The 18,075-nt window shown below is 42.3% G+C and overlaps 1 protein-coding gene across 1 annotated transcript in view; it reads left to right on the top strand.

Moving 5' to 3' along the window:
• kdm7ab (lysine (K)-specific demethylase 7Ab) overlaps positions 1-18,075 on the top strand; it is a 53,460-nt gene that overhangs the window by 19,118 nt on the left and 16,267 nt on the right. The window contains exons 2-7 of the mRNA XM_015353028.2: positions 4,766-4,851; positions 5,971-6,088; positions 9,436-9,596; positions 14,096-14,237; positions 15,021-15,207; positions 15,979-16,141. Of these exons, the coding sequence (XP_015208514.1) occupies positions 4,766-4,851; positions 5,971-6,088; positions 9,436-9,596; positions 14,096-14,237; positions 15,021-15,207; positions 15,979-16,141 (857 nt within the window). The remainder of the gene's footprint in view (positions 1-4,765; positions 4,852-5,970; positions 6,089-9,435; positions 9,597-14,095; positions 14,238-15,020; positions 15,208-15,978; positions 16,142-18,075) is intronic.

Raw genomic sequence — 18,075 nt, 5'->3', positions numbered from 1 at the left:
GCTCTCTGCCGGTGTCGGGTTAAAGTTGGCTTCAATGTTTGTCGGAGCCCGTGCGTGGAATCTGTCGGCAGAGTGGGAAATGATTTTGGGGAGAGAAGACTCGGGGCAGCAGGTGTGTGGGAGGGCAAGCCTCAGGTCTGGGCCCTAGTGCCGCCTCTCGCTTGTCATTCTCTCTGCAGCCGGAATGACGCTGCACTCCAGAGTAGAATATTAAAAAAAAAGTTTGAAGGGATGTGCGCTACAGCTCATTTCGCAGAAGGGTGTTGGTGGGTTTGCTTTCTGTTTCCCGAGCAGGGCTCTTCATTTTGTGAATGGCCTGGTGAGGGGGTCGCCCTTCCCCCTCTTTCCTTCTCCTTTAAGACTGTCGCTGTGGTGCTGGGGGTCAGGCAGGGGGGGCCCACGGGGGTTGTGACCTCCCCCTCCCCCCCCCACTGTCGCCCCAGCCTCTGTTCACAAGGTGTCACAGAAAGAAGATACTTCTGGATTTGACTTCATCCCAGGACCTTTCTCGAAAAGAGTAGGGGTGTTAATCCCGGTGCCAGATTCCCGGCCTTTACCAGTCATGGCCTCCTAATAAATCCCCATCTCAGAACTGGCTTCATCACTCTGTTCTCCTCCGCGCCGATAGCTGATGTGTGGTGAGCGTACTGGTGCTCTTGCATCATCCAGGTGGGGCTACACATTGGCGCTGGTGGAGTAGGGTCTCCTTTACCTGTAAAGCGCTTCGAGTGGACTGTTCAGAAGAGCTACGTCTAAGGAGTTCATCGTTATCATTTTTTTTAACAGTGGCTACTCAAGCAAACACATTGCTATATGGCTTTCCAGACTTTTAAACATCAGGCCTAACCAAGTGAGCTTCCACAGCACGGCAAAAAGCACAACTGGGGAAAATACGAATCTCGGCACTAAAAGAAATCTTTTTGGATTGGAAACAAGAAACAAGAAGTGTTGCATTTCTGGATTCAAATTGCTGTCTGGTTATTGGCCTATAGAGGAAAGCAGGGGTAAGGACTGAATTGATGAATGTTTTTTTTTTATCCTGTTCTGTAATCTTTGATTAAATTAGATGAAAGAGCTGACTGCATAGCTTGTAGAGAAGGAGGTGTCTTGACTCTGGGTCAGCACAGACAAGATTGTAATTCTAACATTAATTAAATAAAATTAATTATTTTAGTAGAAACACCTAAATTAGATTCGTATCATTGCCGTTGTGAATCTTTTCCGCCCAGTAAAAGCTTCCCTTCTTTTAACAAGGCACAATTTGATGGTGCAGTGTGTACATCCCAGCAGAAAAACAGGGGGGAAAATGATCAAATGAGTTCAACCGTGTTCACTAGGGAAGAGCGCTGTGCCGTATAATTGTCCACAACTGTGAAGCTCGGTCGATTAAAACCATTGAGCCCATTTGCATTTTATATATCAAAATATTCCATCTGATCACACAACAGACTTGGCAAAGAGAAAGCAGTACAGGACCTTCAGCAATCCTTTCATCCAAATTTCTTGATGTTAATGTCCTCCCAGTAAATACATCTACTGGACCTTTCACCAGGCTGTTACTGGAACTGGTGACTCCTTTGTTTTTCCACTAAAACGCGCCCCTGGTGTTGTCTTAATCTTAATCCCACTACCCGGCTGCTCTGATAAAGCTCACTGAGACCATCAGCCTTGTACTGTATGTTGTCACACAGCAGGGAGACGCTCGATATGTGGTTGATGCTTTGTTTGTCCAGAACTAAGGTGGTTTATGCTAGTTTTTGTCGGTAAAGCCAAAGACTGATGAAGCTTTGGAAATCTGCATCATGCATTTTTTTTATGTCAGTGCTATGCTGTCTTTCACTTTTGCAGCCCACTTCTTTTGCAAAGCCCTTTGTTCTCTGGAAAGTGTTGCCATTAGCTTTGGCTAAGTAAGCCCCTTTTGAAGTCCAATCAGTTTCTCTTCATTTGAACAGTAAGTTGCTGAGAGTTGAAAGTCACAGATGACTGCAGCCACAGGTCAGAGTTGATTTTCCTGTCCTGCTGTGCTTCAGAACGTGAGTTCTTGTGCCGCACAGTAGAGGACGCACTGCTACTCCTTGGAATTTCCATATCTTTCATTATGGTCAATGGTCCTTTTTCTAGCAATTTTCCTTTGCCTTGCCCCAGATGGCTGCCATTAACATGGTGTTGTACCGTGTACTTTAAAGAGTGTTTCAGTAAAGTTGTGACTAATCCGTTTGCCTTTTTTTGCTCTTCATCGACTAATACAAGTTATGTATTGAATTATGTCCTTTTCCTTGTTTTTCTCATCTGTTTTCTGCTCATGATATGTCCTTTAGTAATGCAATTCCTCTTTGAGCATCTAAAATATGTAATAAGACAAATTAGTCTTCAGTTATGGTTTATTTTATGGATAATCCCCCTACAGATAGAGCAAAAAAAGTTAATTGTATGTACTGTTTAGTTCAATGAGTATGAACATCCAGTTTCAGCTGTTGTGATTACTGTAATAAAATTTCAGTCTTCACTGCATCTAACCTGATTCACTGGTTTACTAACCCTCTGACTTGTGTCTGTGAATACACGTTAAGCCTGAAAAACTGGGAAAAGCAGCAAACCAGCTTCTGATTTTGAGTTGGCATTTGCACAACTTTTAGCATTTGAAATGACTATACAGAGAAAGCATAGCTGGCACTCATGTGGAAGCATAAACGTAATTCCAAAGTTTCTGTAAGTAGGTTGCTTTTGAAACAAGAGCTAAACCTCAACTCATTAAGACTAGATAGTACGGCCAGCAGCCATATCACCCTGCAACTCACAACTGGCAACCCACTGAAGCTCAGCAGGTGTGAGCCTGGTCAGTACCTGGATGGGAGACCTCCTGGGAAAAACTAAGGTTAGTGGGGCCAGCAGGTGGCACTCACCCTGCGGTCCATGTGGATCCTAATGCCCCAGTATAGTGACGGGGACATGGCCCCCTAATAATCCCCATCTATGAATTGGCTTCATTACTCTGCTCTCCTCCCCACTGATAGCTGATGTGTGGTGAGCATTCTGGCGTACTATGGCTGCCGTTGCATCATCCAGGTGGATGCTGCACATTGGTGGTGGTGGAGGGGAGTCCCCATTACCTGTAAAGCGCTTTGAGTGGAGTGTCCAGGAAAGCACTATATAAGTTTAAGCAATTATTATTATTATTATTATTATTATTATTATTATTATTATTACAGTACTGTAGCTTTGACGCACAATACTGTATATGTACTGTATTACACAACATTCTCTGTTTCAATTTACAAATTCTCATGGTTCCTTAGAACAAGAAGCATATACAGTTTGTTAACTTCTGTGTACTGCTTCATTTTAGTGATATCAACTGAACTTGTAAGCTTTGTTTCTGGATTTTTAGGCGGTTGGTATGCATGCATATAAACAATTCGTGACAGTTTAATGGATCTGTGAGCTACCTTGTTGATTTGCGCTGGTTGGTACTGCTGTGCCTACTAAGCTGACTGGCGTAGCTCCGACAGTGCTGTGTCTGGAAATTGGTATAAAACAGCAGCTGCTGAGCCTTAAATGGGGCAATTTTTTTGTTGTTTGGAATAAGACGGGACCCAGGAGACCCTCTGTGAGACAGAGCCCACACCAGCCAGGAAGAAGAAACGTACAGTGACTGTACAGGGACTGAGGCGATTTCATGTCTGCACAGAGACTTACACAAAAGTTAATGATCAAATGCATTCAGTTGAGTAGCCACTGTTTAGGTAAGGTTTCTCAAGTTTCATTTTAAAATCCTGTTACGAATTAACAAAATTACCCCCCCCGGATTACTCATAATTAAGATGACTATGATATTCATAATAAGATGACAGTCAAAAACCTTCATATAGGTAAGCTTTGACAGAGTGAAATGGTATTTGTCCTGTGTATCCTGATTCCTATGTTTGGACATTCTTAATTTATGCTTTTAACTTCTTCACACATAGTGGCTACAGTACATACCTCGCAGTAATTCAGTTCAGTTTGGCAGTTGTTTACGTGACTATACATCTCTTCAGACAACAGAACTGTGCAACTCAAGAATGTACTGCTTAAACATTAAACTCCATTTAGGTACTCTGTGCTGTTTAGGAGTAGTTATAGGAGTCCGTGCATCTAAGCGTAACAGTCCTCCGGCCTTCTGTATTGAATAGTTTGACTTTAATGTATTATTCAAAATTTTTAAGGCACTACTAAGATGTCCACGTAGACAAAGTTCCACATAAGTTGTTTGTAAATGAGCAAATAAGGAGAGTTCTGCTTTAATCCATTGCAGATTGCAATATCCTTTGATTACATTTTCTATAAAGCACCCGGTGTTTGGCAACATTTTTTACTTAGTTCATTAATGGGCTGTGAAATATGAACAGCCTACATACAAGTCCAACATATGGTATTTTGGTAAACCTTGACTCTTGACTACTGAAGATTTGTTCCATAAGAGAAGGGGTAGCGCAGCTCTTTGAGGAGAAGTTGGTGTTTATAACATTCGTACACACACTTTATCTCTCTTAGAATGGCATCTCATTTTGGTTTGAAAGTTGTCTGTTAACCGCCATTGTGAAATGGCGGTTAACATCTCTAGGTGGTTCACATAAGAACAGCTGTACTAATTGACTCAGTAAGACCAGATAGTCCTGTAGCTCTCTGCTACCTGCGACACTTTGGTCATCATAGCATGCTTTTGTTGTGATGGTTGTTAGCAGAATTTCTTCTCATGACTGCTTTTGTTGTTTCCCCTCTTCAGCTGTGTTCAAGTGGAGGAGCACCATGCTGTTGATATTGACGTCTACCACTGTCCTAACTGTGACAAAATACATGGACCCTCCCTGAGTAAGTGCCTTCTCTTTGTTATTCGGCGCACGCGGTAATGGTCGCAGGGGTATAACGAGTGTTAACGAGCTCTCCCTCCTTTGATTTACGCTTCCAAGAACCGGTAAGCCCTCCGAGAATCTGTCATGGGTCAGTATGAGTGAACGATGGGTAATTGAATAGCTCTCTAATCAATGAATAAGAATAAAAATGCCTTTATTGTAAAAGGGGTGGTGACTCTTCTGATGTTCACAGACCTTTTTCACTGCTTAATGATCCCGATTGCAAGAGACATAAAAAAATCCTAATAAATCAGATTTGAAGATCGTGGTACTGTTCAATGCAAGAGGATGCATGAGGACAACAATCCTTTTACCAAATAAAAAGCAAATCACCATTCTGTTCCTAATTCTTTATAAATCAAAAATCACATCAAAGTTTATTTACGAAATGCACAGAAATACAGCGTGCAGCAGTCGTTGCTGGCAATGAAATGTCTTTTCTGCGAGCTCGCAAAAATCACAAAAACACAAAAATCACAAAATTGAGGTTATGAAAATAAGGTTACATAATAATAGATGTAATAGAAATTGAATAAAAGTCAATATGAGTAGAGCTGCTCTGTGTTCAACAATAAGCTAACTGACTCTTAGCTAATTTATTTTCTCAGAAAGCCCTTTTGGCCACTGAATTATTACAGGAGGAGGAATGACTTCACAAACTGTGGACACATCTACAAAATGCTCTTCTTGGTCTAAAAAAACAGAGGAATTTTGTAGCACTCTTTTGTGTTAAGACTTTTATCTGCGTTATGTGGAAAAAGGTCCATTTGAAGAATTTCTATTCCATATTTTACGAAAAGGGGATTTTTGTTTTATTTGGCCACCTGTTATATGCTTCTTTACAGATGTCTGAATATTCAGTCACATAGAGGAATCATTCCACCACAAACTGGGACCATATTTGGAGTTTTGGGAATCTAAAAGGTCATAGATACAGCTTCCTTAAATATAGTTTTTTTGGGCTTTCCCGGTTTTGCTGTGGAATTGATTTCACCGACGTCGTTGACGTAAAACGGAGAGAAAGCGGAATGCGTTTCGCGCGTTTAAATGGAACTGACCTCCCTGTGTCCTCTTTCAGTGAAGAAGCGCAATAATTGGCACCGACACGACTACACTGAGCCCGACGATGGCACCAAACCAGTTCAGGCTGGGACCTCTGTGTTTGTCCGGCAGCTACAGGCCCGGACCTTTCCAAGGTAGGGGATGAAAGTTCTGTGCTGTTAGACCTTGGCAGCGGGGACTAAACAGCTTAGTACCCTGATACACCCTGGGATGTCATTTTCCTGCCGTACCACAGCCTTCTTTTTGCAGTAGAACAACTGAGATTCGCGTCTTGTCATGGAAACCATCACCGAACGGTGCACATATGTTCATTTTAATGGCACATTTGAAACTTTTGTCTCTCTGTTGATACATTACCACACCTGGTAAATTCAGGCTAGCAACTCTACTGATCTCTGAGTTTGACGCTTAAAAGCGTATTCCACGGTAGGCGATTTTAATATTTCTATTCCATTGCAGGTCCTTTAAACAGTCTGTACAATACTCAGTAATTTCTGGAAATGTTTTGATAACTCAGAAGCTTCTAGATGGATTTTTATGGAATGTAAAAAGCTTTCACTTAGCACAATAAATGCAGTGATCCGTTTTGAAACAGCTGAGGTAAACTACCCCTGAAAAATGAGTTTAAGACTCTATTAGCTGCCTTTACCTATAGTGTACTTATAATTAAGCATCTGATCCTGCTTGGAAGAACACTAGGTGTCAAGATGGCTTCATGCCACAACCTGCATTCTAATTCTACTTAGTATACTGCCTTTTTTGTAGCTTAACCTGTTAAGTGGGAATTGTTCATTGTAGGTGCATTTGTTTGAAAATCTGTTCCTGGAAAAAAAAACAGCTCCCAGTGCTGAAAGGTTCTTCCAGGTGCTGACAGAAATTGTATAAGGCGTCATGTCAGCTTTGAGCACATTTTTAATGAAGCTGGTCTTCAGTGGGATTCGTGTTTGCCTTCGAGTTTTCTCTGCATCTCCTTAGAAGAAGTCTTGCATCCTGTCGAAGGGTATTTGTCAGCTCTCATCATATTTGGGGACAGGTTCAACATTTCCACCATCTTTCGTAACGCAATAAAGATCAGGTAGGGAGTTGAAATCATAATTGTTCTTTTGTTTCCCTGAAGGCAAACTGGGCCAATGGCCAACCATACAGGAGAAGAATTACCCAGGCAATTTGCCCAGACATTGCCCATTGGGAAATTCCAGTCCAATTTTGATAAAATTGCCTTACCTTTTAAAGAACTGGGTGCCCAGGAGGACACTAAGGACTGGAGTTTTAAAAATAAGTTGGTAGTTTCTATCTTCCATCAGTGCCTTCTCTGTCGTTATCATACCCAAGTTCAGTTAGGTTGGGGTGTTAGCACTTGAAAGATTGAAAAAGTTGTCACATAGATACTTGTTGTTGTATCAGAAAGGTTGAAGTGGGCCCTGTCAGTTTTTGCACTCGATTTATTGTACACTCTGAGGTAGGAAGGGCCTCGTAGGGCGTACGTAGGGCGGAGCGGTGGCTCTGTGGCTAAGGATCTGTGCCTGTGACTGGAAGGTTGCCAGTTCAAATCCCGCAGCCGGGAGAGGAATCCTACTCCGTTGGGCCCCTAAGCAAGGCCCTCAACCCCAACTGCTCCAGGGGCGCTGTACAATGGCTGACCCTGCGCTCTGATCCCAAGCTTCTCTCCCTGTCTGTGTGCCTGTGTCTCATGGAGAGCAAGCTAGGGTATGCAAAAAGACGAATTCCTAATGCAAGAAATTGTATATAGCCAATAAAGCAATATTATCATTATTATTACATGGTGTTGCAATGGGCACAGACAGATTGTCCTGTAAAGGACACACCGTTTGATTCTTCGGTTGTTACAATTACTGCTGCGTAAATATCCATATGAACAGGTACAGGTTTATTCCATGCAGAAAGGAAAAGTAAAGAGACGCAACGTTTCGGTGGTGAAGCCCTTTTCAGGTGAAGTTGAAGAAGTCTCCACAGCCGAAACAGTTTTTTTTTACTTTTCCTTTCAGCATGGAAAAAAACCTTTAGGTTTTCCTTTGCGGCCTAAGCACGCTGCCACAGCTACTTAAAGCCCAGGCATCCCAGCTGAGATTCGGTGTTGAATTTGGGAGTACTAGCATATAGATTGCTTCCCTTCACTGGAAATGACTACATATTTTACTGGACATTTGCATTTCTGTAATAGTAATTGTGCTTTAAATATGATGTGCGCACCTAACAAGGAATATCCTTGTTGGCCAGAAAATAAATTTATAACTGCTGTATAAATGCCTACCATGAGGCTCCCAGGGTTCAATCTAAGATGGCAGAAAATGGGAATAGTACAGGGACTATTTTGTTTGCTTAATAGAGATGACTGCAAGGTCTCTCAGAAATAAAACAGGAGTTTTCTGTGCTCCCGTCTTCAATGTTTTGAGTGCCACGAGACCTTAACAGACAAAAATAAATTGCGTGTTTTGAGTAAATGAGTGTTTTGGGCCACTGGCTGTTTTTTTGGAAGAACTGTCTTCTTGGCATGATCCTGCCTTCAGGGAAATAAAGAATAAAACGCACAAAATAAATATTTGGTGAGACAAGTTTTTCAGTCTGGGCTCTTCGTTAAGAATAATGAAAACCAGAGTGAAGTTAAGGCCAGGGTGAACAGACATGAATGTAACAGTGTTTCTGTTAGTGTTCTAGCCATCAGTTCACATTCTCACTCCTTCTTGTTCGGGGTACACCCTGGACAGGACGCCAGTTCACCACAGGGCTTTCAGTTAGTCTTTTCATTTAAGCCAGCAGCCATATCACAATTGGTAACCCACTGAAGCTCAGCAGGTGTGAGCCTGGTCAGTACCTGGATGGGAGACCTCTTGGGAAAAACTAAGGTTCCTGCTGGAAGTGGTGTTAGTGGGGTGCTAGGGGGGCCAGCAGGGGGCGCTTACCCTGCGGTCTGTGTGGTTCCTAATGCCCCAGTATAGTGACGGGGACACTATACTGTAAACAGGCGCCGTCCTTCAGATGAGACGTAAAACCGAGGTCCTGACTCTCTGTGGTCATTAAAAATCCCAGGGCGTTTCTCGTAAAGAGTAGGGGTGTAACCCCGGCATCCTGGCCAAATTTCCCATTGGCCCTTACCAATCATGGCCTCCTAATAATCCCCCTCTCTGAATTGGCTTCATTACTCTGCTCTCCTCCCCACTGATAGCTGATGTGTGGCGAGCATTCAGGCGCACTATGGCTGCCGTCGCATCATCCAGGTGGGGCTGCACATTGGTGGTGGTGGAGGGGAGTCTCCATTACCTGTAAAGCGCTTTTAGGGGAGTGTCCAGAAAAGCGCTGTATAAGTGTAAGCAGTTATTATTATTATTATTATTATTATTATTATTATTATTAGAAAATGGACGGACTCTTAAAAACCTGACATGATTTTCAAAGTAAAGAATTGCGAACTGAAGTGATGGAACCCTTTGGTTTTTCTGTGTTCTGTTTCCCCCTGTGGTAGTGCCGATGAGATGGTGGTGAAGATGCAAGGGAGCCAGGTGACGCAGCGCTACCTGGAGAAGCAGGGCTTTGACTACCCCATCGCGGTGCACAAACTGGACGGCCTGGGACTCAGACTGCCTCCCCCCACCTTTTCTGTCAAAGACGTGCAGCACTATGTGGGTGAGTACTCTCCGATGGATTTACATGTTAAGGAAAAACAAATACAGTCCATAAAGAGGATTTCTGCTCTACTGGCAAAATATAGTGGCTATAAATAGTAGTTTTTCCCCTTGGACTTTTAAACATCCAGTTGTGTTCAGTAAGGAATCATAAAGTAATTATTTCACTTCTAAAGACAATTGGTTGCACTCCAGCTTGTTTAGGTGTGTCTTAGCAAAGGGGGTGAATACCTCAGCAGTTATTTTCTGTTTGAGATTTAACTAGGAGGATCTTTAGAATTGTGAATTAATTTCAATGGGGGGGAAAAATCCTAATTAAATACAGTATTATAACATCATAAAAAAGTCCAAGAGAGCTGAATACTCTCTACTAACTTACATCAAAAGTACTGTGACTAGTTCTGAACAGTGACTTAGTTATTCATACATGGGTAAAGATATTTATTTAGGTGTTATTTTGGAAAAAAAAATGTCTACTTTCTTGAGTCCTTCAGTCCACTAAAGTAATTTGTTTCCATCTTTGAAAAGTGTATGCTTGTGAAATTGTGGACCACCCTCTGTGGAATTCCAGTCACAGTCAGCTAGTGACATGGCTCAAACCCTCAACACCTGGATCAGAAGGAGACATTTGTACTCGGGCCACCCAGAAGGCCACTTTGATTGAAGATTTGCAGGACAAACCAGGACAATGGCGTCTAGAGCAGAGACACTTTTCTAGGGTCTGAGAGAAATGGGTCAGAATTCTGGAAGCACAGGATCTACAATCCTGCAAAGTTCGCATCATAGATTAAAGGGGAACTGCAATGCTATTTTTATATTTCAGGGTTAGAAAGAATCAACATTGAGTGCATTTCAGACCACAGTGAAAGTCAAATGTACACAGTTACATGTAAAACCTCCAATTTACATCGCAAAATAGACGGAATTTCCAAGTATACACAGCGCCATATTGTCATCATCATCTGCAGTTCAGAATGAGTATAAAAAAACAGTTTTGCTGTAAGCAAATACTACTTACTTACTCTGCATGTAGATCACCTTGGATTAGCTCAGAGGTGAAATAACTGCTGCACAGCCTGTACATATTCGCTGCTACATCGGATTACATTAGTTATTACATTGACTAGTGAGCAGGAAGGGCTGATTTAGGTCACAATTCTCTTAAACTCTCTACAGCACAGGGACCATACATTAATTTCACAACCTTTGCGCTTTTGTGCTCAATTCAGAATTTGTCGAATTTTTTGCGATACCATGAGTGGATTTATTTTGTTACTGAGATTTAATAACCAGTCTGAGAAACATTGAGAGACTGCAGTTGTTGATCCTGTTGATGACAATTATCAATGTCAGTGCGCCTGCTCCCCAGAATGCCATTATCCTGGTAATAACATAGTGCCTTTTGTTGCAATTATGAGCGATAGGTTTCTTTTGATGCTCAGTTTATTTCCTTGTTATCTTTGTTGACTCTTTATTAAGTGATTATCATTCTTTTATCATTTTAAAAAGCATACATTGAAGTTTAAACACAACATATGACAGGTGATTAAAATGTGGTGGATATGTTGTTGCCGTCTCTATTGGAAATGATACATATGGCTTAGAGTACGTAGCCAATTTTTGAAAAAAACGTCGAATAGGCTTTGAGTTCTCATAGTACTGTGCTGTACTATCTTGCTCCTCATAGAAATTGCGGTTTGCTTGAGGTTCCATTATATCCTACAAGATTTTTTTAAATCTCAGATCAGCCTTCCATTGATTTTTATCTTGAATTACAGAAGCCACCAGACAAGTACGCTCATAATAGTAATTTTTATTTCAAGGAAGCCAGGCACTGAAAGGTTTAGCAGTTCAGAACAAGACTGCACTGCACACCCACAGCTGTGAGGCTCAGTACCTGCTGGGCCTGACCACAGCTAACTCTGCTGTCACGCCTTTTTCAACAGGAAACGTTTTGATTCTGTTTTTGCTGTGAGAAATGGAACCTGCAGTCTTGCCTGCTCTGTGCTTGTTGTTTCAATGTTTCAATTGCATTTTCAGACTGAAGAAGGTTAGAGTTCCAAGCAGAAACAGTTAGTTAGGGGAGTACCTTCTGTCTGGATGCTACCCTTTTAAGTTTGGGAATGAAAATCTGTGTCTGAAGGGAAAAGGAGACCCAAGATTCTGTCTAGGTGAAAAAAGTGTAGTTTGTCACACATAAGCAGTCTGTTTTTTTTTTTAATTTGTGCTAGTCTCATTGGTTCGGAGAATGTAAAGAGTGCAGTAGCCTGTGTGAATTGTTTCCATTTTAAACTGTGGCTGCTGTAACATTTTTATGTTTTTAAATCTCAGTGATTGCCTGGTCTTCAGCCTAGAGTTGAAAAACACGAACTCGTTGTCAGGGATAGCATTTACCATTGCAAAGATAAATAGCAAGTGAACAATTCTTAGGTTTCTTGTAACCATGCAGTGTACACGTTCATGTTTGAATCCAGCGCGGACACCATTAGTTTTGATGCTTCTCAGTAAAAATGAGGTAAGGTGTCTTGAACTCAACTTTGTTTGACTTTGAACACTTAAACAACCCATCTGCTAGCCCAGCGAATACCAAACATGAGCTGGTTATATTTTCCAGGATCTATTTTTCATAGCTGTCTCGGTATTAACTATGTAGATGTACCAGGATCATAGGTTTATGCTTCATGTAGAAAGTTTTCCGTCCATCTATTTCCTCACCACTTTATCCAGTTCAGGGTCGTGGGGGGAGCTGGAGCCTATTCCGTCAAGCAACGGGCACGTGGCAGGGTACACCGTGGACAGGACGCCAGTCCACCTCCGGGCAGACAGTCACAAACACATGCACTCACTCATACCACGGCCATTTTTTCCCCAGTAGCCCGTGAACCTACCAGTATGTTTTTGGACTGTAGAGCACCCGGTGGAAACCCATATGAACATTCGGAGAACATACAAGGTCCAGAATTGAACTTGGGGCCCTAGCGCTGTGAGGCAGCAAAAAGCACTCAGTCACTGTACAACCGTTTAGAACGTTTTATTCCCCCCCTTATAATGTAAAACAAAAAGTAGCCCTTTTTCCACTTTGGGAACGTTACACAGAAAATGTGCTTAGGTGGAAACACAGATTTGAGAAACCTTGGTGGCATTCTGGGTTTGTTAAACCTTTCTCTTGGCTCTAAAAAGGGGGGATTTCAGGATTTACTGCCCTGAAATGTCAGTTGCCTTCAGTGCGTCCAGTATTTCCCTCTGCACCTCGGCCGTGACTCTGTTCAGCCTCCGAACACTGCAGTCTCTTTGTGGAGGCTTCACTCCAGCTGTTCCTGTCCCGGCTTAGGCTGGTGACTAGCTGGGCTGATCGGGGAGGCCTTTTACAGCTGCCAGCTGTCCTGTTAGCTTTACACTGGACTTGTCCGTGGTGCCCAACCTCCCTGCCATATTGATTTGCTGCTTCACAGCTGTCTACTAGTAATGTTATCTACACAAGAAGACATGTGCATGTCCCCCCCTTCCCCCCTCGCTGTCTGTACCCTTCTCATCTTTGTAAGTAATGCGATCTGGAAACATTGGGTTCTGCCTTTCATTAGATCTCCTGCAGGACCTTGAAAATGTCAGTGAGCTTGTACGAGTACTTTCCATGAGCTCCTTCAAATGTAAGCGGGGTAGATGGGCATTTCTGCTCATTTGACACAGCTTGGCAGCTGCCTGCTACATGGCTTGAGAGAACAGGGGAAAGCTTTTTTTTTTCTTTTTGCACAACAGTTGTTAAACCCAAATTATTTCTTGGCTGAGAGTGTAGGGGAACTATGCAACTCCAGATTTAAGACAAGCCCAGCTTTATCCGGTTTAATAAAGATGTTTTCGACAATTTTGATAGGTGCAGTAGGTTACACTGCGAAGCTGATCGGCACGAGCATTTGTTAGTGATATGATGTGATCATTTCTGGTGCATCGGAATCGGGTTTGTAAGAACGTAAGATTGAGGGCAGGTATTAGGCCCAGTGTGTTTTGTTTTCCAATATGTTATATGTTAGAATTGGTCATTTCTCCTAGCCTTTGCTTGGAGGGAGTCCAGGCTACCAACCTCAAAAACATGGCTTTACACTCTGTGTAAAGAAGTGCCTTCTGTTCTCAGTCTTTCACTGCCTCCTAAATTCCAGATGCGTCCTCTGGTTCATGCTACTGTTGATCTTAAAGTCTATTGGATTGACTTTTTAGGAACCAACAGGAAAGAGATTTGTTTATCTAAGCCTTTAACGAGAGCAAAGAGATCTGGATCTGATTTAATCCCCAGAAATAATGGTTGCCACAGATGGACGTCCGTCACATCTGCGAAGTGAATTTAGCCGTTTCATGCTCAACCATTTGAAAAACAGCAGTGTGTTTTTTTTTATTTTATTGGCGTGTACACTAAAGACCGATTTGCTTTTTATAATATGAAAACCTGACTTGTGGTCTCATCCTCTTTGTTTTGATAATTACCGTGGGGACGCTTGTTGTTTCCAGGCGGTGATAAAGTGATTGATGTCATTGATGTGGCCCGGCAAGCAGACAGCAAAATAAAACTCAGTGAGTTTGTGAAGTATTACTACAGTTCCCACCGGCCAAAAGTGTTAAATGTCATCAGTCTGGAGTTCTCGGACACAAGGTAAGTTCTTGCTGTGCGTTTATGAATGCAGGCCCCACATCTTGGCTGAAGGCTTCAGATATTCTGAATAAATGTAGTGTTCAGGTTAGAGCATGCTTGGCTGTTTTTCGTCTCATTTAAAGCAGAGATCCTCCTGTTCTACCTGCTCACAGTGCGTGTAATAAGCATGGCCTCACCCCTTAATGTGAGTCAGACCTGCCACCTGGTTGAAAAACAGGGATCAGTGTTTTTCCCAAGTAACCATATCTAATATAAAACAATTTGTGGTAGCCAGGGCTCGGACTGTCTCCCTCACACAGGAGGACATATTTAGTCTGCTACAATCCCTTCAACTCTACCTGCTGTCCTTTCTTTCATTGTTCTGCCAACACAATGGTCCTGATGTGTCTACAATTCAAAACTGTGACTCTCCTTGTGGATAGTTGTCTGATTTGGATTGAGTTGAATTGTTTGTATTTCAAATTCTCACTGCATAGTTTGGAGGGATGATAATATAAACGGCTTGATCATACTCAGACCTGTATTGACCTATCTATCGCCCTAATGCTAGTGTCTAATGTTTCTCCAATTAATGCTGCTCAAAACGTTGAGTGTTTGTGCACTCTGTACACCTCCTAAAGTAAACTAATATTATTGTGCATGAAGGAGGTAAAAAAGCATGTTGAGTTGCCGGTGAAATAAAAAATTTGCAAACAGTTATTAAAAGCTCTGTTGAAATTTAAAAAAATAATGTTAAGTGTAAAAAGATCAATAACTTGAATCTTCTGTCGCCCGTCCGCCCAGAATGGCAGATCTGGTTGTGGTTCCGGATATAGCTCAAAAGATGTCCTGGGTGGAGAACTACTGGCCCGATGACTCTGTCTTCCCAAAGCCCTTTGTGCAGAAGTACTGCTTGATGGGGGTGAAAGATAGTTACACAGACTTCCACATAGACTTCGGGGGCACTTCAGTCTGGTACCATGTCCTCTGGGTAAGCAAACGGACACCCTGTTGTCTAATCTTATACAAATACCGACATTTCTGTAATGGTGGAGCCAGGAAAGGATAAATTTTAAGAGGTTTCAAAGCAGGGGAGGCCATTCAACCCATCTGGCTCATTTAGTTGCCAGTCAGCTTATCTGGGGATCTCATCCTGCTGTTTCTTGAAGAAAGGCACAGTGTCAACTTCAGCAACAAAGGCCCGGCTGGTTTGTTTTCAATTCCAAAAGCCCTCTGTGTCAAGAAGTGCCTGCTAACCCAGTTTGAAATGCACTTCTCCTTAATTTCCCTTTGTCCCCTCTTTTTGTGTGTGGATTTGTTTTGTCTCCTGCTTTGAAAAGGTGAACACAAATAAAGCCAAACCTAAGCAAAGAGGGATATTTGAGTGCGAGAGGAAACAAGTGGTTTGAAGGTTGGGGCTTGTCAGCGACATGATTTTTCCAAACCTTTTCCGTGTTGCAGTTTGCCTCAAAAAAAAAAAATTAGGGTATGGAATTATTTCCAGCGGTTTAATTCTTGACTCCAGTGTGTCTTCAACTCTTAATCCTGGAGCCGGACAGGATTAATCCCTTTAATTGCAGTGCGTCATGGTAAAAGAGTTCCTTTTATAGAATAACCCCAGAAGATGAGATTCCTCACATGAAAAGAACATCCAGAGTCATTCTTGTTGCTCATTGCAAATGCAGTGGATTTGACGGTGTTTCACACTCCGCAGGAATGGTTCTTGATCCGGCGTGTATCTGTTGTTGTTGTTTTTTTTAAGGGTGAAAAGATTTTTTACTTGATAAAGCCCACCGAGGCGAATCTTGCACTATACGAGGCGTGGAGTTCGTCCCCCAATCAGAGCGAGGTGTTCTTCGGGGAGAAGGTGGACAAGTGCTACAAGTGTGTGGTGCGGCAGGGGACGACACTTCTCATTCCCACGGGTAAGGGGAGAGGCCCTCTTCCAGTCCTGTTTCTCCTGCTCCTCCTCATTGCTTTGACCTTGTACTGTGTTGTTATGATGGCTGTTCTTTTTTTTTTTTTAAATGACTGATGTGTCCTGTGCCGCCTCCTTGACCAGGTCCCTTAACTCTTTTCAGGCTGAAGCAGACGTCTTGGACGTTGTGTTTCCTACCGCAGCTCTAGGCAAGCGAAAGCAGACAGGGACTCTATACTTTTCCTGCTGAAGAATACGCATTGTAATTACTCTTTATATACCTCAGCGACGCACAAACATGTCGCAGAACACAGGCCTTTAAAGGTGGTTTTCTACTCGGCGAGGAAAATTCAGGTCGTTTGTGCATTTCGAACGGTCGAATTCCCGTGTCGCTGCCAAGGAAAAAAAAAATTTCTGGCTGGCTGTTAGATTTTTTTTTAGGAGTCCAAAGTCAAATTAAGACTATTCAGCCTTAAAGGGAACTGGAGTTTTATTTACGAAAATCTGTTTTTTTTAAATGACTAGCCTCCAGTCTTCCACAGCAGCACGGTGATTTTGTGTTAATATGGAATTCTGCAGTTCTTTTAGTTTATTGGCATTTCTTGTAAATATTTAGATTCGCACAGAGAGAGGCCGGTGCTAAGTTGTTTAATAAGAGAGTAGGTGAGGAATTAAAACAAAGATGTTTTTTTTAGAAAATCTCATGTAAATGGTGTAAAAATGCCACATCAGGTGTCACCTATGATTGTCAAATGCTGCAAACCAGTTAACCAGTTTATTTATGCTATTTTATAATTGGGTGGAATGAAAGTTTGATTCTGAAAGTAGTTGAGGCTTTTGGTAATCTTCTCATCCTTTTTTAAGGTATTTTTATTTAGGTGGGTAGTTTTTTAAATTGATGTATTTTTAAACAAATTACTTATCGAAGGGTGTCAGGGGAGTGCGATGGTTGTATTGCTGCCTCACAGCACAGGGACCCTGGGTTCAGTTCCTCGGATCCATCCATTTTCAAACCTCTTCTTCCAAATCGGGGTCGTGGGAGTACAGGAGAGGCCAAGGTGGGATGCCACAAACAGATGCACACACTCACACTTGCACTAGGGGGCAATGTTAATTGCCTTCTGGAAATAAACCTTCCAGCATTTCTTTAGACTCGGACAGTAAATTGGAGCAAGCACGGAGAGCACATACAAACTGCACACAGACAGCACCCCAGGTCTGGAATCGAACCCAGGGCCCCAGCGCTGCAAGGCAGCAGTGCTAACTACTGTGCCACAGCCCCACCAGGAATTGTAATTAGAATTTCTAAAATAGTGATCGCTGTAATGTAGAATGTTGGATTAGTAGTATTAGTATCATTGCGCATTTGTATCACAATCAGAAAATCCCAAAGTTTCACCAGTGAGTATCATATAGGCACAAGGTGGAAGCTACCTACACTTAAGTCCTTGATACTTGATACAGTTGTTGATTTTTTCTGCAGCTGGTTGTCACATTTCCTTTTGACGGCACTTGAATATATTTTATCCTTGGAGTCGCAAAACAGCAAAGCCGGGATTTGGCGCTTTTTGTGCGGCTATTTTTTTTTCTATTTCGATTCTAAATGAGGGCTCTTCTCTGCCGGCGAAGGGCATCAGTTGTTAGACAGTCGTGAAAATTGTATGAAAATCAGTGTTTCCTGCTTTGTAGCTCTGGGTCTGACCTGGCCAGGATACTCAGCCCTTCCCTGGAAGAATTCCTCTTCCCACCTGCTGTTCCCAAATGCTAACAAACAAAAATCCCGATAGCAAACAGATTTCAGTCAGAGCCACGTGGAAAGCCATCTTAAAATGTCTTCCTAACATAAAGATGGTGTTTTACTTCTGCATTAAAAATGTGCAAAATGTTGTCTTCTGCATTGAAAACCTTCCTTTTGCCAGCTAAACAAAACATGTTGCATGA

Source organism: Lepisosteus oculatus, chromosome 7 (genome assembly GCF_040954835.1).
Source record: "Lepisosteus oculatus isolate fLepOcu1 chromosome 7, fLepOcu1.hap2, whole genome shotgun sequence".
NCBI classification, from domain to species: Eukaryota; Metazoa; Chordata; class Actinopteri; order Semionotiformes; family Lepisosteidae; genus Lepisosteus; species Lepisosteus oculatus.
This window is presented reverse-complemented; position numbering and strand designations above follow the sequence as displayed.